At 40.5% G+C, this 23,423-nt stretch overlaps 1 protein-coding gene across 1 annotated transcript; it reads left to right on the top strand.

Moving 5' to 3' along the window:
* The first annotated feature begins 946 nt into the window (after positions 1-946).
* LOC131948727 (uncharacterized) lies at positions 947-16,323 on the top strand. Its single transcript, XM_059310403.1, has 3 exons — positions 947-1,390; positions 9,461-9,543; positions 16,014-16,323. The coding sequence occupies exons 1-3, from the start codon at positions 1,114-1,116 to the stop codon at positions 16,176-16,178; spliced, it is 525 nt and encodes a 174-aa protein (XP_059166386.1). The 5' UTR covers positions 947-1,113; the 3' UTR covers positions 16,179-16,323.
* The last annotated feature ends 7,100 nt before the right edge of the window (positions 16,324-23,423 follow it).

Raw genomic sequence — 23,423 nt, 5'->3', positions numbered from 1 at the left:
TCACCCACAAGCCGTATAACCAACACTATGTCACCACCAAACTGTGTCACCACCAAACTGTGTCACCAACTGTCACCACCAAACTGTGTCACCACCAAACTGTGTCACCACCAAACTGTGTCACCACCAAACTGTGTCACCACCAAACTGTGTCACCACCAAACTGTGTTACCACCAAACTGTGTCACCACCAAACTGTGTCACCACCAAACTGTGTCACCTCCAAACTGTGTCACCACCAAACTGTGTCACCAACTGTCACCACCAAACTGTGTCACCACCAAACTGTGTCACCAACTGTCACCACCAAACTGTGTCACCACCAAACTGTGTCACAACCAAACTGTGTCACCACCAAACTGTGTCACCACCAAACTGTGTCACCACCAAACTGTGTCACCACCAAACTGTGTCACCACCAAACTGTGTCACCACCAAACTGTGTCACCACCAAACTGTGTCACCACCAAACTGTGTTACCACCAAACTGTGTTACCACCAAACTGTGTCACCACCAAACTGTGTCACCAACTGTCACCACCAACTGTTTCACCAACTGTCACCACCAAACTGTGTCTGTCACCACCAAATTGTGTTACCACCAAACTGTGTTACCACCAAACTGTGTTACCACCAAACTGTGTCACCACCAACTGTTTCACCAACTGTCACCACCAAACTGTGTCACCACCAAACTGTGTCACCACCAAACCATGTAACCCACATATCTGTATGCGACAATCACTGCCATACTCAGCTACCAGTCAAAGACAGAAATAAGTCTTCATCTGTTTATTTGGTCACGTAATTTTTTCTCATACCAATTAGCAGAAGAAACAATCCTCCATACAGATTGTGTTTCCGTGTTTTTATACTGCTGTTTGCCCAAATTATTGGAGTGGGGATGCTAGTGGGTGGGTGGGATGGTGTTTGTAAATGTTACTGGTAGTCATGGTGATTCCCCTCTCATTACTCTGGAATGTTCGACAGACCGGTGTGTCTGCATGACTGTCCATGATTAGCCGTCACTCTTTCCTTTAAATATCAGCCAAGGGCATCAACCCTGGCCTCAGAGATGAGCAGAGAGAAACGAGCGAGGAAACAAGCGAGTGGATGGAGAGACGGGCGAGTGGTGGGGATAGCGGGTCTGGCCGTCACACGCTGGCTCAGCGCGGCTCACTTGACCGCGGCAGGCGGCGCGGTAGTCAACTGGTCACGCGCTGGTCTGCCAGGATATGTGCTGTCCACGCTAAGGATCTGTTGTTGTCGCGTCCAGTCTCTGACGTGTCGCATGACGCCGCCCGAGGCAGCTCAACAATGGGGTTTTTGGACAGCGCGTCTGCCACTGGAACTGTTCTAGCCTGCATGCTGACATTGTCTCTGGTTGACGGTAAGTCGCTTCCTTAAGTGCCATCACTCACCCACACCTGCGTACACGTGCAGGTACCTGCACTCACCGTGTACATACCAACACCACTATACACCTGCGTATAACTTAATGACCCCGTATGTACTTGCGAACACCTACAAATATCAACTCACACACACCTTTTTTACTTTCTCGTATACAGAGTATAACGGAGGTATTGTAATCGTGCACAAAAATCAAATGAAATTTAGACAGTTTTTATCGTTTTACACCTCAGTACTACGTCACATACGGAGTATAGGGGACTTCGGACAAAAATAATAAATGCAGATTTACATATTTATCAAAATTTCGGTGTTCTATGCGTAGTCGAGTCGGAAAAACTGGGCTTTGCAATTCTGTCCGTTTGTCTGTGTGTGTGTGTGAGAGAGAGAGAGAGAGAACATGATAGCTTGAATACCGTTACAGCTAGGTTGATGAAATTTCATATACAAGTATATAAAATTTGTAGTTCTGTATAAACTTTTCATCGATTTCCGGTAACCGGAAGTGAAACTTATTCCACTTTTGGTTTTTCATAAGCCTATAACTAGATTACTATTTTAGCTAGATAAATGAAATTTCACATGTAAGTAAGAGATCTAATTCTCTGCCTTCTGTCAAATTTTGAGTAATATCATGAAGTAGTAATTTAAGCTATTTCCGATTTCTCAAAAATAAAAACGCGTGTGATTAAGAGACTTAAAATTAAGAGACTTAAAAGATTTCTTTAAAAAACCGGTTGTTCCATGGTAGTTATGTTGATTTTGTTTTAAAAACACATATTTCGGCTGAGCATGGGTCTGACCACACATAGGCTAAAAAGACAGATACAGGTAAACTCTACTTCACCTGCCCCGTGTCCCGCCAAGTCCCCATAGGCAACTTTATTATCAACATAGGGGTCGTCCATAAATGATGTCACACTCGTAGGGGGGAGGGGGTAGTAGGCTGAGGTGTGGCGTCATTTTAGGGGGGGTCTGGCTTTTTGTGACGATGTGTGACGGAGGGGAGGGGGAGGTAAAAATCGTCAAAAACAGCGAGACGTCATTTATGGATGACCCCATATACAAAAAAAATGAATAAAAGTTAAGATTGACTTGGTGTGTCTCGACCCGTACCACCCACATGGTATCAATTACACTCTCATCTCAACTATTTAGGCACCTTATGTAACATGTAGAATAAAAAGACCTACTTAATTCACTTAACTTACGCGAATGGCCCTATTCTTTCAAAATAAATTTTATCTTTATCCCAAGTTAGCCAATTCCATAGCTAAATAACGATTTCTATAAAATAATTAAGGCCTGAAATAGTTAAATACAGAAATTTATTATGGGAATAGAATCTAGAGTAGATAGTCTAAATCTAGATCTTAGCGTCTACGTCTAGATTTCGGTAGATCTAGTCAAGATCTAGAATCTCTAGAATCCAAATAGATGAAGTGAATTTTATAAGTTTAGGCCGATGAAATTGTATTGTATACATTTCATAGCGTACATAGATCTAAATCAAATTTGAATGAAATAATTCATTTTTTAATATTCTAAAATCGGAAGATGACGCCATGAGTTTTGTGTACTTTACTGTAAACAATTGGCATTTGACGTCACTGTTTTATGCGTTCTTTTTCACAATTATAAACACTTTTCCTGTTGCATAATTAAAACTGTTTTTCTACATTCGAATACGCCTTTATTTTATATTTTTCTTCTTTAAATAAAATTGTGGTTATACATTTAAAACATCTAACATATTATTTTCAACAAAAGTCCGTATCAAGTTCTCCATAAATCGCTGAAGATTCTGATGTGATATCCTGCGAAAATATTTTGCGGACATAGAGAGAGAGAGAGAGAGAGAAAAGTGCGCACATTGGCTTTTATATTAAGGATTGACAAGAAAATTTGTGTTTCATGTCAACCATTGCAGCTGACAAAATCAAATCTTTCAGAATGAAAGGTCACGTATTGCTCTAAATGTTCTCACACAATCCTGGTCACGTGTTCCCGTCATTTTGGTCGACACTAGCCATGAGTCGCGCCTGTATACTCCCCGACGTTTGGTGTGATCGTGGTGGGTTAGGGTTCGAATCCGAGAGACCACGCCTGCCGTAGGACCGGGCTAGGAAAAAAAGTCACAGAAAAAAAGTCACAGAAAAATAAGTCACAGAAATAAATGTCACTAAAATCTTTTCAGAAATCTTTTTATTTATTTGTTGAAAATTATAAGATTTTGTATGTTTATTGTTGTGGGTTGTATTTTTTATAGCATATATTATTTATAGACGTTAAAAGCATTATGGTTTATAACAATTGTAAGTAAAAATACTCTAAGATAATTAACACAACAATCTCAACATTTGTTACATATTTAGTTAGATGCGAGGTAGAAAAATTAATTATAAAAGAAATGTAGGCACATCATTGTGTTTTGTATATGTTCTGCGGTCAGATGAACTTACCATTTCAAGGTAATTTAATGTTGGAATTTAAAAAATAAACACGATGAAAACCGAGGTCGTTGGAACATTCTATTAAATGCTATTAATATTATGTTAAACATAATTACAATCTACATACTTGATACTAAATATTTTTAGATGAATTATAAAAATTACCATGCGTATACAACCTACACACATTACATTACATTTAATTCATCCTAAGTAAATTTGCACTCTCTGAATATATAATTCATTAAAATACCAACAAATTCCATTTTTTTTCTTGTGACTTTTTTCCTGTGACCTTTTTTCTGTTTTTTTTTTCCCTGGGTTTTATTTTTTCCTGGGACTTTTTTTTTTCCTACCATCGATCTGTTACCACTAAACTGCTATTGAAAAATATTGGTGCTAGGGTGTTGGTATTCGATTTGATGTTTAACTACTTAAAACTAATCACTTAATTTTCAAAAATGCTGTTTCGGTCACCCACTCAACTGTTTGTATGTTTCGGTCACTCACTCAACTGTTTGTATGTTTCGGTCACTCACTCAACTGTTTGTATGTTTCGGTCACTCACTCAACTGTTTGTATGTTTCAGTCACTCACTCAACTGTTTGTATGTTTCGGTCACTCACTCAACTGTTTGTATGTTTTGGTCACACACTCAACTGTTTGTATGTTTCGGTCACTCAACTGTTTGTATGTTTTGGTCACACACTCAACTATTTGTATGTTTCGGTCACTCACTCAACTGTTTGTATGTTTCGATCACTGAACTGTTTGTATGTTTCGATCACTGAAATGTTTGTATGTTTCGGTCACTCACTCAACTGTTTGTATGTTTCAGTCATTCAACTGTTTGTATGTTTCAGTCACTCACTCAACTGTTTGTATGTTTCGGTCACTCAACTGTTTGTATGTTTTGGTCACTCACTCAACTGTTTGTATGTTTCGGTCACTCAACTGTTTGTATGTTTCGGTCACTCACTCAACTGTTTGTATGTTTCGGTCACTCACTCAACTGTTTGTATGTTTCGGTCACTCACTCAACTGTTTGTATGTTTTGGTCACTCACTCAACTGTTTGTATGTTTTGGTCACACACTCAACTGTTTGTATGTTTCGGTCACTCACTCAACTGTTTGTATGTTTCGATCACTGAACTGTTTGTATGTTTCGATCACTGAAATGTTTGTATGTTTCGGTCACTCACTCAACTGTTTGTATGTTTCAGTCATTCAACTGTTTGTATGTTTCAGTCACTCAACTGTTTGTATGTTTCAGTCACTCACTCAACTGTTTGTATGTTTCGGTCACTCAACTGTTTGTATGTTTCGGTCACTCACTCAACTGTTTGTATGTTTCGGTCACTCACTCAACTGTTTGTATGTTTCGGTCACTCAACTGTTTGTATGTTTCGGTCACTCAACTGTTTGTATGTTTCGGTCACTCAACTGTTTGTATGTTTCGGTCACTCAACTGTTTGTATGTTTCGGTTACTCAACTGTTTGTATGTTTTGGTCACTCACTCAACTGTTTGTATGTTTCGATCACTGAAATGTTTGTATGTTTTGGTCACTCACTCAACTGTTTGTATGTTTCGGTCACTCACTCAACTGTTTGTATGTTTTGGTCACTCACTCAACTGTTTGTATGTTTTGGTCACTCACTCAACTGTTTGTATGTTTCGGTCACTCACTCAACTGTTTGTATGTTTCGGTCACTCACTCAACTGTTTGTATGTTTTGGTCACTCACTCAACTGTTTGTATGTTTTGGTCACTCACTCAACTGTTTGTATGTTTCGATCACTGAAATGTTTGTGTGTTTCGGTCACTCACTCAACTGTTTGTATGTTTCAGTCACTCAACTGTTTGTATGTTTCAGTCACTCACTCAACTGTTTGTATGTTTCGGTCACTCAACTGTTTGTATGTTTCAGTCACTCAACTGTTTGTATGTTTCAGTCACTCACTCAACTGTTTGTATGTTTCGGTCACTCAACTGTTTGTATGTTTCGGTCACTCACTCAAATGTTTGTATGTTTCGGTCACTCACTCAACTGTTTGTATGTTTCGGTCACTCACTCAACTGTTTGTATGTTTCGGTCACTCACTCAACTGTTTGTATGTTTCGGTCACTCACTCAACTGTTTGTATGTTTCGGTCACTCACTCAACTGTTTGTATGTTTTGGTCACTCAACTGTTTGTATGTTTTGGTCACTCAACTGTTTGTATGTTTCGGTCATTCACTCAACTGTTTGTATGTTTCGGTCACTCACTGAACTGTTTGTATGTTTCGGTCACTCAACTGTTTGTATGTTTCGGTCACTCACTCAACTGTTTGTATGTTTCGGTCACTCAACTGTTTGTATGTTTCAGTCACTCAACTGTTTGTATGTTTCAGTCACTCACTCAACTGTTTGTATGTTTCGGTCACTCACTCGACTGTTTGTATGTTTCGGTCACTCACTCAACTGTTTGTATGTTTCGGTCATTCACTCAACTGTTTGTATGTTTCGGTCACTCACTCAACTGTTTGTATGTTTCGGTCACTCAACTGTTTGTATGTTTTGGTCACTGAACTGTTTGTATGTTTCGGTCACTCACTCAACTGTTTGTATGTTTCGATCACTGAACTGTTTGTATGTTTCGGTCACTCAACTGTTTGTATGTTTCGGTCACTCACTCAACTGTTTGTATGTTTCGGTCACTCACTCAACTGTTTGTATGTTTCGGTCACTCACTCAACTGTTTGTATGTTTTGGTCACTCAACTGTTTGTATGTTTTGGTCACTCAACTGTTTGTATGTTTCGGTCATTCACTCAACTGTTTGTATGTTTCGGTCACTCACTGAACTGTTTGTATGTTTCGGTCACTCAACTGTTTGTATGTTTCGGTCACTCACTCAACTGTTTGTATGTTTCGGTCACTCAACTGTTTGTATGTTTCAGTCACTCAACTGTTTGTATGTTTCAGTCACTCACTCAACTGTTTGTATGTTTCGGTCACTCACTCGACTGTTTGTATGTTTCGGTCACTCACTCAACTGTTTGTATGTTTCGGTCATTCACTCAACTGTTTGTATGTTTCGGTCACTCACTCAACTGTTTGTATGTTTCGGTCACTCAACTGTTTGTATGTTTTGGTCACTGAACTGTTTGTATGTTTCGGTCACTCACTCAACTGTTTGTATGTTTCGATCACTGAACTGTTTGTATGTTTCGGTCACTCAACTGTTTGTATGTTTCGGTCACTCACTCAACTGTTTGTATGTTTCGGTCACTCACTCAACTGTTTGTATGTTTCGGTCACTCACTCAACTGTTTGTATGTTTCGGTCACTCAACTGTTTTCAACTGGCCTAGATTAGATATGACGTAATGTGATAGTTCCACTGACATGGGGCGTTACAGCCTGATCACGTTATGTTTTTTTTCTAATCGCTGATAACAGAAGGCCATTGTAGGATGGCCTTCAGTGTAGGATGGCCTTCAGTGTAGGATGGCCGACAGTGTAGGATGGCCGAGCCTTGTGACAGTGTAGGATGGCCGACAGTGTAGGATGGCCGACAGTGTAGGATGGCTGACATTGTAGGATGGCCGAAAGTGTAGGATGGCCTAGCCTTGTGACAGTGTAGGATGGCCGACAGTGTAGGATGGCCGACAGTGGAGGATGGCCGACAGTGTAGGATGGCCTAGCCTTGTGGCAGTGTAGGATGGCCGACAGTGTAGGATGACCGACAGTGTAGGATGGCCGACAGTGTAGGATGGCCGACAGTGTAGGATGACCGACAGTTTAGGATGGCCGAGGCTCGTGGGCCATACTTTAGGACAGCTGTCACGTGTCAAGCTTTATTGAAAGTCACGTGTCAGGTGAATAAGTACAAAACTCACGCGAACTGCTACAAATATCGATCATACAAACTAGAAACAAACAAATCACTAACAACTTACAATCAACATACAAACAGCTCACAAACAACATACAAACAACATACAAACAACATACAAATAACATAAACAAAGCTGTCATACACAACATAAGACTGTAGAAAACATCTTGTTCAGTGCTAGTTCAAAGGTTAAATAACTGGAAAAAAAAACATTCGACCAAGTTCAACAAAGGTCATCAAATTGTGACATCATTGAGCAGGGGTTCTAAACATAGAACAAGGGTTTGAAACATTGGACAGGTGTTCTAAACATAGAACAGGGGTTCTAAACATAGAGCAGAGTTCAAAACATAGAACAGGGGTTCTAAACATAGAGCAGTAGTTCAAAATATACAGCAGGGGTTCTAAACAGTGACCGGAAAGATGCACAATTGAAAACTGCGCACAAAAAAGGCGCAAGGCAAGGGCATTTTTGTTTTCTTAAATAAAGCATTTATAGACATTAACAAACAATTGTACTTGACGTAGAAGCATGCCTCGATCACGTGACATAGCAACCTGCCTCGATCACGTGACATAGCAACCTGACTCTATCACGTGACATAGCAACCTGCCTCGATCACGTGACATAGCAACCTGCCTCGATCACGTGACATAGCAACCTGCCTTGATCACGTGACATAGCAACCTGACTCTATCACGTGACATAGCAACCTGCCTCTATCACGTGACATAGCAACCTGACTCTATCACAAAAATCTCGATTTGAAAGCTTGTTTTAAAACTAAAAACTCAGACATGTTCTAAACTTCGGGCTTCATGACCTTTACTCTACTCCATCTACCCTCATGTTGCCAGGTTATAAGTCTGTGTGTGGAGGGGGGGGGGGGGTTAAATAATGTTCCATCGTAAAGCCCAATGCACAAGAAAATCCCAGAGCCGCTGGTGCCCATTGTAAACTGAAGTGTGCACTTTTAGTGTAGTCTGAGCTAGCAGTAAACATCTCCATTACCCGATGTCTATCAGTACGGCTCGTGCTTATCTGCGGCAGGCCAAAGACATGACTATCTTTTCAGCTTGAACAATGCGACTTTGGCTCGTCCAGAAATGACCTCACAAGTTTAGGGCGTAAGGATTCGGACTTTTTGTGTAACATGAAGGTTGTCTATTGCCCAACAGATATTAAATGTTACTTCTTGCACCATATGATTAAAATGTTGTCTTTTGTCTCACAGCATTAAAATGTTGCCTTTTGCCCCACAGGATTAAAATGTTGCCTTTTGCCCCACAGGATTAAAATGTTGCCTTTTGCCCCACATGATTAAAATGTTGCCTTTTGTCTCACAGGTTTAAAATGTTGCCTTTTGCCCCACAGGATTAAAATGTTGCCTTTTGCCCCACAGGATTAAAATGTTGCCATTTGCCCTACAGGATTAAAATGTTGCCTTTTGCCCTACAGGATTAAAATGTTGCCTTTTGTCTCACAGGATTAAAATGTTGCCTTTTGCCCCACAGGATTAAAATGTTGCCATTTGCCCTACAGGATTAAAATGTTGCCTTTTGTCTCACAGGTTTAAAATGTTGCCTTTTGCCCCACAGGATTAAAATGTTGCCTTTTGCCCCACAGGATTAAAATGTTGCCATTTGCCCTACAGGATTAAAATGTTGTCTTTTGCCCCACATGATTAAAATGTTGCCTTTTGCCCCACAGGATTAAAGTGTTTGACCTGTCAAGGCCAGAATGTTTACGAATGCATCATGAGCGCCGTCATCACACTGTGCAGCAAAGGGGAGGTAATGCACTCTGTTTCTTTATACTTTTTTTTTTTAAATAGCTTGTTTACCTTCAAACCCGCGCTGACGAATCAAGCAACAGTTTTTATTTTTAAAATTTAGTGGCCCTAAGTCCGAAATAATTTTGATAAAAATAAAGTCAACTGCATTCACCCAATGCAATGTTTAAGTCTAATAGTTGCCGCTCGTTTTGGTGGGTGGGTGATCTGAGGCGTACATAGACTGGGGAGCTGGGGAACATGGGGAGCTGGGGAACATGGGAGCTGGGGAACATGGGAGCTGGGGAACATGTGGGCTGGGGAACATGGGCGCTGGGGAGCTGGAGAACAGGGGAGCTGGGGAACATGGGAGCTGGGGAACATGGGAGCTGGGGAACAGGGGAGCTGGGGAACATGGGAGCTGGGGAACTAGGGAACAGGGGAGCTGGGTAAAAGGGGAGCTGGGGAACATGGGCGCTGGGGAACAGGGATGCTGGGGAACAGGGGATCTGGGGAACAGTGGAGCTGGGGAACAGGGGATCTGGGGAACAGTGGAGCTGGGGAACAGGGGAGCTGGGGAACATGGGAGCTGGGGAACATGGGAGCTTGGGGAGCTGGGGAACAGGGGAGCTGGGGAACAGGGGATCTGGGGAGCTGGGGAACAGGGGAGCTGGGGAACTGGGGAGATGGGTAACATGGGAGCTGTGTAACATGGGAGCTGGGTAACAGGGGAGCTGGGGAACATGGGAGCTGGGGAACATGGGAGCTTGGGGAACATGGGAGCTGAGGAACAGGGGAGCTGGGGAACATGGGAGCTGGGGAACATGGGAGCTGGGGAACAGGGGAGCTGGGGAACATGGGAGCTGGGGAACTAGGGAACAGGGGAGCTGGGTAAAAGGGGAGCTGGGGAACATGGGCGCTGGGGAACAGGGATGCTGGGGAACAGGGGATCTGGGGAACAGTGGAGCTGGGGAACAGGGGATCTGGGGAACAGTGGAGCTGGGGAACAGGGGATCTGGGGAACAGGGGAGCTGGGGAACATGGGAGCTGGGGAACATGGGAGCTGGGGAACAGGGGAGCTGGGGAACAGGGGAGCTGGGGAACAGGGGAGCTGGGGAACTGGGGAGATGGGTAACATGGGAGCTGTGTAACATGGGAGCTGTGTAACATGGGAGCTGGGTAACAGGGGAGCTGGGGAACATGGGAGCTGGGGAACATGGGAGCTTGGGGAACATGGGAGCTGAGGAACAGGGGAGCTGGGGAACATGGGAGCTGGGGAACAGGGGAGCTAGGGAACAGGGGAGCTAGGGAACAGGGGAGCTGGGGAAAATGGGAACTGGGGAACATGGGAGCTTGGGGAGCTGGGGAACAGGGGAGCTGGGTAACAGGGGAGCTGGGGAACAGGGGAGCTGGGGAACATGGGAGCTGGGGAACTAGGGAACAGGGGAGCTGGGTAAAAGGGGAGCTGGGGAACATGGGCGCTGGGGAACAGGGATGCTGGGGAACAGGGGATCTGGGGAACAGTGGAGCTGGGGAACAGGGGATCTGGGCAACAGTGGAGCTGGGGAACAGGGGATCTGGGGAACAGGGGAGCTGGGGAACATGGGAGCTGGGGAACATGGGAGCTTGGGGAGCTGGGGAACAGGGGATCTGGGGAGCTGGGGAACAGGGGAGCTGGGGAACTGGGGAGATGGGTAACATGGGAGCTGTGTAACATGGGAGCTGGGTAACAGGGGAGCTGGGGAACATGGGAGCTGGGGAACATGGGAGCTTGGGGAACATGGGAGCTGAGGAACATGGGAGCTGGGGAACATGGGAGCTGGGGAACATGGGAGCTGGGGAACTAGGGAACAGGGGAGCTGGGTAAAAGGGGAGCTGGGGAACATGGGCGCTGGGGAACAGGGATGCTGGGGAACAGGGGATCTGGGGAACAGTGGAGCTGGGGAACAGGGGATCTGGGGAACAGTGGAGCTGGGGAACAGGGGATCTGGGGAACAGGGGAGCTAGGGAACATGGGAGCTGGGGAACATGGGAGCTTGGGGAGCTGGGGAACAGGGGAGCTGGGGAACAGGGGATCTGGGGAGCTGGGGAACAGGGGAGCTGGGGAACTGGGGAGATGGGTAACATGGGAGCTGTGTAACATGGGAGCTGGGTAACAGGGGAGCTGGGGAACATGGGAGCTGGGGAACATGGGAGCTTGGGGAACATGGGAGCTGAGGAACAGGGGAGCTGGGGAACATGGGAGCTTGGGGAGCTGGGGAACAGGGGAGCTGGGTAACAGGGGAGCTGGGGAACATGGGCGCTGGGGAACATGGGAGCTAGGGAACAGGGGAGCTAGGGAACAGGGGAGCTGGGGAAAATGGGAACTGGGGAACATGGGAGCTTGGGGAGCTGGGGAACAGGGGAGCTGGGTAACAGGGGAGCTGGGGAACATGGGCGCTGGGGAACATGGGAGCTAGGGAACAGGGGAGCTAGGGAACAGGGGAGCTGGGGAAAATGGGAACTGGGGAACATGGGAGCTTGGGAACATGGGGGCTGGGGAACATGGGGGCTGGGGAACATGGGAGCTGAGGAACTGGGGAGATACAAGTTAACTCCGAACTCAAGCTGGACCAAGAGAGCTCATTGATATCCGATCGTTCACTGGTGGACGTCTTCGATCTGCAGTCTAGGGCAATGGTGTAAACGTGTTAATGTCGACTGTCTAGCTAAGGCTGCTAGACGGAGGGCAATGGTGTGAATGTGATAATGTCGACAGTCTAGCTAAGGCTGCTAGACGGAGGGCAATGGTGTTAATGTCGACTGTCTAGCTAAGGCTGCTAGACGGAGGGCAATGGTGTGAATGTGATAATGTCGACAGTCTAGCTAAGGCTGCTAGACGGAGGGCAATGGTGTTAATGTCGACTGTCTAGCTAAGGCTGCTAGACGGAGGGCAATGGTGTGAATGTGTTAATGTCGACTGTCTAGCTAAGGCTGCTAGACGGAGGGCAATGGTGTGTTTTCTACTGATGTGGTTTATAATATTTCTAGTTTATACTGATGTGGTTTATAATATTTCCAGTTTATACTGATGTGGTTTATACTGATGTGGTTTATACTGATGTAGTTTATAATTTTTCCAGTTTATACTGATGTGGTTTATAATATTTCCAGTTTATACTGATGTAGTTTATACTGATGTGGTTTATATTTCCAGTTTATACTGATGTGGTTTATAATATTTTTAGTTTATACTGATGTGGTGTATACTGATGTGGTTTATACTGATGTGGTTTATACTGATGTGGTTTATACTGATGTGGTTTATAATATTTCTATCAGAACTCCGAGGTGTACACATTATCGCCAGCCTGGCCAATTTTAGATTGATCAACAACTTTTTAAGCACCGACAAGCAATCGATTCTTATTTTTCTACAACGTCGAAACAAAGTATGTTGCCAATGGGCCAACAAGTCTGTCTTGTATGTGGTTGTTGTAGAAACAAAGTATGTTGCCATTGGGCCAACAAGTCTGTCTTGTATGTGGTTGTTGTAGAAACAAAGTATGTTGCCATTGGGCCAACAAGTCTGTCTTGTATGTGGTTGTTGTAGAAACAAAGTATGTTGCTAATGGGCCAACAGAGCCTGTCTTGTCTGTGGTTGGATAATTAGTAATGGGAGCAAGGGGTCATCAATTTTTAGATGCTCCGATTTTAGTCAACGCTCAATAGGTTAATGCTTATTTCGGCCAACGATAGATGAAATACACAAAATGTTTATGCCCTATCACAACCTGTTGTGGTTTTATTAAGCTTCTATTTTAGAAAGGAAGTTTGTTCTATTTTTACAAGTTTTTAAAACTTGCTTCCTCTTTCTGTCTGTCTGTCCTCATAAATCGAAACTGCCGAGCGAAAGTTCGAGCACTTTTAACTTACCGATTGATTTCAAACTTGGCACGGGAATCAAGACCCGATGATAATGCAATATGACATTGCATTTGATTGAATTGTAATTATTTTTAATGAATTAATTAAAATATCGTATATAAAGTACTATCTATCGCGCTATAATACGAGCATTTTTCATGTTCATTTGATACGGAATAGTTTTTAGTCATGCAACTATATTGTATTAAAAAATTTAAAGTACAGAAAAACAAGTTAATAAAAAGTCTAGTGACAATTTAAGCGCAATTTCCTTAATTAATTTTTTTTTAAAATGTGAAAAAATGATTAGGCCTAGCGAAACAAAACCTTGTAATTGTAACTCCCTATCACTCTCATATAAATTATAAATAAATTAATAGGGTACAAAAATAACGTTTGAATTAATAAGTAAAAAAAAAGACAACTATATTAACCTATATCAACGGAAATAGTTTTATTTTAACGAGTAGGTCTACAAGATGCTTAGTATACAATATCATCCTAGGCCTACACGATGCTCAGTTTAAATAATTTTTTTTTTAAATTTTGTGACCGAACGAAAGGATATTTTTGAAAACTTTCTTCGGCAATATTGTTCTAAATTATGGCAGGAATCGATTGGTAAATGTTTCAAGTCGCTAAGTGGTCTGGTTGCCGAGATATGGAGTAAAAACTGCATTTGTTCGAGGTTTTTTTGCTTTTCCGGGAAATCCAGGAAGGAATTCCGGGAATTGTTTGGCCCACAATCATCCTTGGAACTTGCTTAACATATTTGCTTTTGGAACTAGTCCTCTATATTGCTTCGTTGAGGAGGAGATACCACTTAAAGCTGCGGACACACATCCATCCATAATCATCCATTCATTCATACATCCATTCATCCATCCAGAAATTACGAGTTAATAATCGCAATTGTCCGCTAAAAATGCATAGAATCTTTTTAATAACAACCTTTTATCTATATATATAATTCTCTTCTGGGATCAGTTAGAAAACAAGCTGCAAGCGCGCCTTTGCAGTCCCCTCTCTTTCTCTCTATCACAATCACTACCACCCCCACCCCACCCCCACATGATCTGGTGAGCGGTGTTCACTCTGTTTACATTTTACAATCATAGAGACGGGTTTGGTGACGGCTATTAGGGGAAGATAATTTAGTTTGAAACGATTTTAAACTTAGAGGAGGTTATTAAGAGGAGGCTGCTTTCACGTGGGGGGGGGGGGGGTTAGTGTTTTTAAGCAAATATTTTCAATGGCAGCATTGGTACTGTCGAATTCACAAATTATAAATTACTGAAAAGTAGAAAAAAAACCAACTAAATAGCGGCGTATGATACGCAGCGGGTCAGCTCGTGTAACCTAAAAAGGAAAAAATAAATTATTTAAAAAAATAATTTAATACACAACTATTTAAAATAACTGTAAAGAAAGCGTGGGTCACTCTATTTATGGAATACTAAAATTTAAGAGGCGTACCACGCTTTTCTTTACAGTTATTTGAATAGTAGTAATATATATATATATATATATATATATATATATATATATATATATATATATATATATATATATATATATATATATATATATATATATATATATATATATATTAAAATCATTTATTTTCGACTTTTTAGTCCATTTATTACATAAAAGCTTGTTCTTATAACGTTTTTTTCTTTTGTATTTTAATATATTTTTTTATCATTACAAATTGTTTCAAGCGTGGCAGATTCGAAAGTAAGGTTTCGGGGTCAGAATTATGCTGTTTAAATTAATACAAATAGCATTATTAATTTAATTTTGACGCACTATATCTTAATAAAGTTTTTTGGGATTAGGGATTTTTAAAGGTTGGGTTAGGGATGGTCTGAGAAAATAATAATAACGATTTTCATTAGAGCAAATATTAACAATTTTAAAATAAGTATCTTTGACGTACATACCTTAATGTAGAGGAAATACTCAATATGCTTATATCCTCTAACACCATGTCGATGTAATAAGCACTGTGCTTATTTCCTCTAAACGTACGAGGATGTAAAAACGGTGTTGATATCTTGGACAGGATGTGAGAGGGTATAAAAATCTTGCGTATATTCTCTATCGTTAGTCGCAATAACCCAGAGGCGTAGCGACCCCTCCAGGCGCCTGGGGACAAACTTTCAATTTGGCGCCCCCCACCCCCCCCCCCCCCGCCTATTTTTAAAAATGTTGATAATGAAAAACTGCAGCTAAAATGAGCTTTTAATATTTTTTTACCCGTTTTGGCGCCCCTAGTGTCGACGCCCGGGGACATATGTACCCCCCCACGCTCCGCCTCTGCAATAACCACATCCTACAAACTTGCTATTCATAATTTACTTGGGTTTTAAAATATTATTGTCATAATCTACTTGGTTTTAAAAGATCATTGTCATAATTTACTTGGTTTTAAAAGATCATTGTCATAATTTACTTGGTTTTTAAAGATCCTTGTCATAATTTACTTGGTTTAAAATAACCACGGACATAATTTTCTGCTTATAATTAAAAATACATTTTGTGTATTTTAATCTTTTAAAACTTTTCTGTTTTTTTTTTTAGGAATGTCGCTTTCGAATGTTGCACCGGCGCTACTTCTACACGCGATGGGAGGCGTGGTTTGAAGCCGGCTGCGCAGCACGCTCTGAATGCCGACAAGAGGACAGCTTCTCAGCCCACTTTTGTTGTCGCATCAGCTACTGTAACTATTTACCAGTTGGCAAATAAATCTGACGGCGCCGCACAAATAGACAAAAACATTTTAATGTACATATGTCAAAGGACTTTTTGAATCGTGCTTATTGTATATTTTATATATTTTCTACATATATTTGATAAAAAGAATTTCAGTAATTTTTATTAAATTGCAAATAAAAATAGCATTGCGACTCTGTGTTCGTGTATGACAAGATGTCGACATGACATCAAAGAGAAAAGCTCTCGACAATTCCCTCGAACAAATTTGGAGCGGTGTGTTTGGTTATTCAAGGGGCTAAGGTCACCAATGTTGCCCTCAATGTGTTTAATTATTCAAGGGTCGTAAGGTCACCAATATTACTAAATTTTCCGGGGGGGGGGGGGTGCAGACTCTGGTAAAAGTATATATTTTCTATACAAATTCAATACAAATTCCTTTACGTTTGGGGGAAAGGGGGTAGATTTTATTCTACGTGGGGGGGGGGGTGGCACTTTAAATTTTCGGGGAGGGAAGGCGGGCTAAAATTTCAGAAGGGCCGAAACTGTTAAAAGTATATATTTTCTATATAAATTCCATTTCGTCCGGGTAGGGGGCGGTAGACTTTCTTCGGGGGAGGGGGTGGACTCCCCCCCCCCCCGAAGAGATGCCTGTAAGAAACTCTGCAGACGGTCTATGATGTTCTCTCCAAGAAACAAAGTATATACACACACACATACATATATATATATATATATATATATATATATATATATATATATATATATATATATATATATATATATATACAATATATACAATATATATATATATATATATATATATATATATATATATATATTTATTTATTTATTTATATATATATATATATATATATATATATATATATATATATATATATATATATATATATATATATATATATATATATATATATATTATATATGGGAAGTTGTTGTGAGTATTCCTGGGGAGGTATCTGCGGGAAAAAATTCAAATTCGTAGGGGTGGCGCCCCGATAGGGCGCGATTTGTTTTTTCTCCATGTACGGTATATAAAAAATAAAAATCGATTGAAGTTTGACACCTTCCATCCAATCGCCATGAAACTTTGGGGAGTTGATTAGAACACTCCAGCGGAGGTTTATGCAAAAAAAAAAAATTCCCTTTGGATTTCGCAATACGGTACATAAAATAAAAGTTGATTTTGGTTTGACACCATTCATCCGATCGCTTTCAAACTTTGGTGAGTTCATTAGAACACTCTGGGGAAGGGTTCTGTAAAAAGATCATTTTTAATTTCGCAAGGGTGGCACCATGGGAGGGTGCGATTTTTCTCTATGTACGGTATATAAAAAATATAAGTTAATTTTGGTTTAACACCATTCATCCGATCGGTATCAAACTTTGGGGAGTTGATTAGAGCACTCCTGGGAAGGGTTCTCCAAAAAAAAAAAAAATCTTTTGTAATTTCGCAAGGGCGGGGCCTCGGGAGGGTTCGATTCTTCTCTATATACGGTATATAAAAAATAAAAGTAAGATGCGGTTCGACACCTTTCATCCGTGTGCCATGAAACTTTGGGAAGTTGATGTGAATACCTCGAGAAGGTTTCTGTGAACAAAATAATGAAAATATGATATGGGTAGCGCCTGCGAGGGTGCGATTTTCGTCAAACACAATTTGGCGCCCAGAGTTCCAGAGCGGCTATGTTAGCACGTGGCATCCGCTAATCGTGCGCCTTGCATAGCGGGTAAAGAGTAATACTATACTCAGCGTTAAAACTTCAAGAGGCGCAACCGTCGACGCCCCGTAGATTGCACGACCCGAAGCGCCCCGGGTTCCCCAGCGAACACTATGGCGCCTACGTTCATTAAAAAAGGCTATACACTAAAGACACGACGGGCAACAATAATCATTGACTAAATCGAACCAGGCGCGTCCTCCGGCGCCCCTGCAGGGTTCAATTTGGCGCCCTAGGCTTTCCCGTTAGCGCGATGGCACCTACGTTCGTTTATATGTATATATATATATATATATATATATATATATATATATATATATATATATATATATATATATATATATATATATATACGCGCACTGGCCGGGACATACTGGCCAAAGTCCAAAGCGCTTAAACTTGAAAGCGTATTTTGTACATTGGCCGGCCAATGCGCGCACTGGCCGGGATGTCCTGGCCAATGTTCTATCTAGACTAAGTTGTGATCGCGTTTTCATTAGTCTGGGTGCGGTTTCATTGTGAGTAACGTATTGTTTGGCTCTTGTTTGTATTGCATTCTATATGCAATGCGACATGGACCAAAAGGGCTGTCAGATCAAGAGACAGACATACCAGATGGCTGCCAAAATAAATAATCCAAATTCTAATGGCAAAGAATTTGCGAATCAAGTTATTCACTAAAGAACATGTGGCCTGAACTTAAACAAGTTCACGGAAATCCAAGGCATAGCCAAAGCCAAGGTTAAGTAGAACGTGCCAACAAAGATGTTCAAAACATGATGATGACAAGGTAGTTTGTGAAAAATATTGTAGTGCAGCCCATTCTTGTGGATCCGGTGGCAACGTTGTCCATGCAATATGCGGAATAGCCAATGAAGCAGATGAAGGGTATGGAGGAAACAGTACGCGCAGAATATGTCACAATAAACAAGAAACCATGGACAACAGGTCAGCAGCTCATTCTAGCTTGCAAACTCAAGGTGCTAAGATGCTAACAAAATTTAAACAAGCTGAAGTGGGAGATACTGGTCGCTTCCGTATTCCAGATGTTGACAGAGGTCATGAGCGTCAAGGGCGCTTTCTACAAGCTAGGAACGGAACATGGTGTATTTTAACAACTATATGCTAGAAGTAAGTTTTCAATTCGTCACGAAAAACTGCTCTCATCGTCACCCGTTGGCACTGAGGAAAATCACTACGAACCATCGCATCTTCACAATCACTGACCGGCGGCCAAGGCTACATTTACTGCAATTGCACAACCTAATGCACAACAAATCGCTACAAGTGTAAAATTCCAAATGTAATTCCAAATAATAATCAACAAAGACTTAATTTTTATGATCCCTACTGTATAATAAACCGGGAGTGATCTCCCCTAAACTTTCTCGAATATTCTTATATAAAACAACAGGGGATGGGAACTCGGATAGTTATGATTTTTAATCCATTTTAAATACTTAAACTTTTAAAAATAAAATAGAATCTCATAGAAAAAAAAATTCATAAAAAACGTTTTAATAACAAGCTTTTATGTAATGATGCACTAAAAAGTAGAAAATAAATTATAGACTACTATTTAAATAACTATAAAGAAAAGCGTGGGTGTCTTCCTTAACATTAGTAAAGGTATCCAATAGATACTAAAGTGACCCACGCTTTTCTTTATAGTTATTTAAATAGTAGTCTATAATTTATTTTCTACTTTTTAGTGCATCATTACATAAAAGCTTGTTATTAAAACGTTTTTTATGAATTTTTTTTTCAGTACTTTACATGTTTTATCTACAATAGAGTTACATGACTAAAAACCATTGCGCGCCTGCTGAATATCACGTTCAGTAGGCGCGCAATGGTTTTTGAACGCAGCCTGTAATAGATTGAAATAATTGTGAGGTCAAGGGAACTCACTCTTCTGTATTAGTTATATTTATAATATTGTTATCTTGAGTGATGTCCCTTGTATACTTCCTTCCGCCCTCTCTGGTATTACCATCGTGGTAGTTAGACCCATTAAACGTGTTATATACAACCACAGGCTTCTGTCGTCAATCTATTATAACTGGCGACGAAGGATAAACATCTACTAGAAAGAGCACCTACTTACGCAAAAAAGAGGTTTGCTAGAGCTTATTAGCTAATTATTTCTAGAATTATGGCGCTGTATGGCCAAATAAAAGAATTTGATGCGAATGATGAAATCATTCAAGATTACCTAGAGAGGTTAAGCTTTTACCTAGAAGCAAACAACGTGACGATAGAAGCCAAAAAGAGAGCTGTTTTGTTAACAGTCATAGGGCCTCAACAATTTAGGCTACTAAAGGACTTATGCGCTCCAGCTAGTCTAAATACCAAGAGCTTTAACGAGCTGAGCAAATTGCTAACAGACCACCATGCGCCTACCCCATCAAAGTTTTTATGTCGAGCTAGATTTGACAGTAGGACTCGTCAACCAAACGAGTCGATATCAGAATATGTTGCTGCTTTACGTCATTTAAGTGAATTCTGTGAATTTGGAGAAACGCTGTCTGACAGACTGTGTGAAAAGTTTGTGACAGGTGTAAACAGCCCTGATATTCAAAGAAAGTTGCTGCTCGAGTCAGATCTAAAATTGGAAAAAGCAATACAACTTGCAATGTCATTCCAGCAGTCATCAGATGCGGCGAGATCTTTAGCACCTTCAGAGATCCATGCAGTAAACAGCAGGTTAGTCAATAAACATCAACCCCAACAGAGCATTCCAACTTATGCTAAACAGCCTGCTCGTTCAAATCCTAGATCTAAATCTAGTAATAATTATCAAAAATGTCATCGATGCAAAGGTCCCCATGCATCTCATCGGTGCAAGTTCAAGTCTGCAACTTGTTATAAGTGCAGTGAGCAAGGTCACATTGCTAAGGCCTGCTTTGCAAAGTCTTCGTCTGTTGCTAAATCTAGCCAGTCAAGACAGTACCGCAACCAAAAGCAGCACTATGTTAACTCTCACCAAGACTACCTAACCCAACCAATGAACCACTCTACCTGTGAAAATGCTCAAACTGATTCGCAGCCGGATTTCAGCCTGTTCTCTGTGAAATCAATAAGTCATGCTCCCATCAATGTACAAGTTAATATCAACGGTAAGAGCATCAGCTTCCAACTTGACACTGGAGCATCACTAACAGTCATCACAAAGAAAGATTTTGAGGCTGTCACAAGAGGATCAGTGTCTCTACAGCCATGTCACAAGTGTCTAACAACATACACTGGTGACAATGTTCCGGTAATAGGAGAGTGTATGGTTCATGTGAGTTATAATGGTCAAAGTGTTAAACTTCCTCTTCTTGTGGTTGAAGGAAATGGACCGCCATTACTAGGTAGGAACTGGTTAAGTGATCTTAAGTTAAATTGGGAGAGTATTTGTTCATTGAACAATGGAAAAGAATCTAGTCTTACTTCACTAGATAAAGTTATATCTGAAAATAAATGTGTTTTTGGTAACTCTGGATTACTAAATGATAGAACAGTGAAGTTAAGCATTAAAGACACAAATCCAAGATACTGCAAAGCTAGAGTTCCACCTTATGCAATGAGGAATAAAATTGAAAATGAGCTAAGTAGATTGGAATCTAATGGCATCATAAAGAAGGTAGACTATTCTGATTGGGCAACGCCCATTGTGCCAGTGTTAAAGAAGGATGGTTCTATAAGAATTTGTGGAGACTACAAAACTACACTGAATAAGCAAATAGAGCTAAATAGGTACCCTATACCTAACATTGAGGAAATTTCTTTGAATTTGGCAGGAGGAGACAAATTCACTGAATTAGACTTTAGTCATGCTTACACTCAACTAGAACTGCATCCAGATTCAAAAGTCTATACGACAATAAACACACATAAAGGACTCTACCAATATGAAAGACTATGTTTTGGCATATCATCTAGCCCTGGAATTTTCCAAGCTGTCATGGACAGTATTTTTAAGGACATTCCAAATGTTTGTGTTTACTTTGACAATGTGTACATAACTGGTAAGAATGACACTGAACATCTTAAAACACTTGATAAAGTATTAAAAATTGTTGGTGAAAAAGGTTTAAAGATAAACAAAGATAAATGTCAATTCATGCTGACAGAAATTAGTTTTCTTGGTTATATATTAAGCAAGCAAGGTATCAGACCTCAACCTGAGAAAACAAAAGCCATTAAAGAAGCACCCAAACCTGAAAATACCCAACAACTAAGAGCTTTTTTGGGCTTGATAAATTACTATGCAAAGTTCATAGGAAATCTGTCTGGTAAACTATCACCACTGTACAAGCTGCTACAGAAAAATGCAACTTGGCACTGGGGTAAACAACAAGAAGCTGCTTTTAATACAGCAAAAGAGGCTTTGTCTGCTGACACCTTACTAACTCACTATGACCCAGGGAAAAGACTTATATTAACATGTGATGCTTCACCAGATGGTGTAGGAGCAGTCTTGTCCCACATGGATGAGAAGGGTGACAGACCCATTGCTTTTGCCAGTAGATCTTTGAACCAGGCTGAGAAAAATTATTCTCAGTTAGATAGGGAAGGCTTAGGCATCATTTTTGGTGTTAAGAAATTTCATAAGTTTCTGTTTGGTAGGAAGTTCACCATCTTTACAGATCATAAACCATTGCTAGGTTTATTTGGAGAAAACAAAACCCTACCTGAGCATGCCTCACCAAGGATTCAAAGATGGGCTATCACACTAACTGCATACAATTATGAATTGAAATACAAACCTGGATCTGAGAATAGTGCAGATAGTCTTAGTAGATTACCTTTAAAAAACCAAAGCCTGAGCTATGTACCAGAAGATGTAGTTGTTCTCTTCACTATCATGGATAACTCCAATATAAATGTGAATGATATTAAAAGAGAAACACAAAAAGATGAGTGCTTAATAAAAGTATATGAGTACTGTAAGAATGGTTGGCCTGAAGAGTCTGTGAATGATGACTTAAGGCCATATAAAATAAGAAATAAAACCCTTTGTGAAGATAATATAAAAGATGGAGAAGATGCAGTCCATTACCAGTCAGAGTTGCCTAAACAAAGTACTTGTAACTTAATAAATGATTATGGTGATATGGCAATTTCAAATGTTTTAAAGAAAATACATTAGTAAGAAGGAATGTGATCATCAAACAACTTTGCTAACATCATTAGCACTTACAGAAACTAAAAGGGTAACATCAAAAGAAAAGAAAAAAAGATTTTTGCCATTTAATACACCTACTTCAAATACTAAATGACAGTTGCAAAGTGATATGGTCCAGAATATTACTTGTAAACAGTATTTTTGGTTACCAGGAAAGCACTATCAGATTACCTGAGAAAATTGATCAATCAAAGAAATCTATGTCAATTAAGGATCTGAATAATAGCATAATACTTTCAGATGCCAATTCAAAAAATAGTTCCATTAGATCATGACAAACATTCATTGAAAGAGAATTTGGTGTTAATAAGAATGTGTATCTAAGAAATTATGGGAGAAAGGAAAAATGGATACCAGGTCAAA

This window comes from Physella acuta, unplaced genomic scaffold (genome assembly GCF_028476545.2).
Source record: "Physella acuta isolate Inbredline_101_S28 unplaced genomic scaffold, ASM2847654v3 ptg000658l, whole genome shotgun sequence".
In the NCBI taxonomy this organism is placed as follows: domain Eukaryota; kingdom Metazoa; phylum Mollusca; class Gastropoda; family Physidae; genus Physella; species Physella acuta.
Note: the sequence above shows the minus strand (reverse complement) of the source record. Positions and strands in the feature narration are given on the sequence as shown.

Coding starts and splice junctions, on each gene's coding strand:
- LOC131948727 (XM_059310403.1), top strand. CDS start 1,114: ATGGAGAGACGGGCGAGTGGTGGGGATAGCGGGTCTGGCCGTCACACG. Junction 1,391..9,460: donor GACATTGTCTCTGGTTGACG/GTAAGTCGCTTC, acceptor TTTGCCCCACAG/GATTAAAGTGTTTGACCTGT. Junction 9,544..16,013: donor CACTGTGCAGCAAAGGGGAG/GTAATGCACTCT, acceptor TTTTTTTTTTAG/GAATGTCGCTTTCGAATGTT.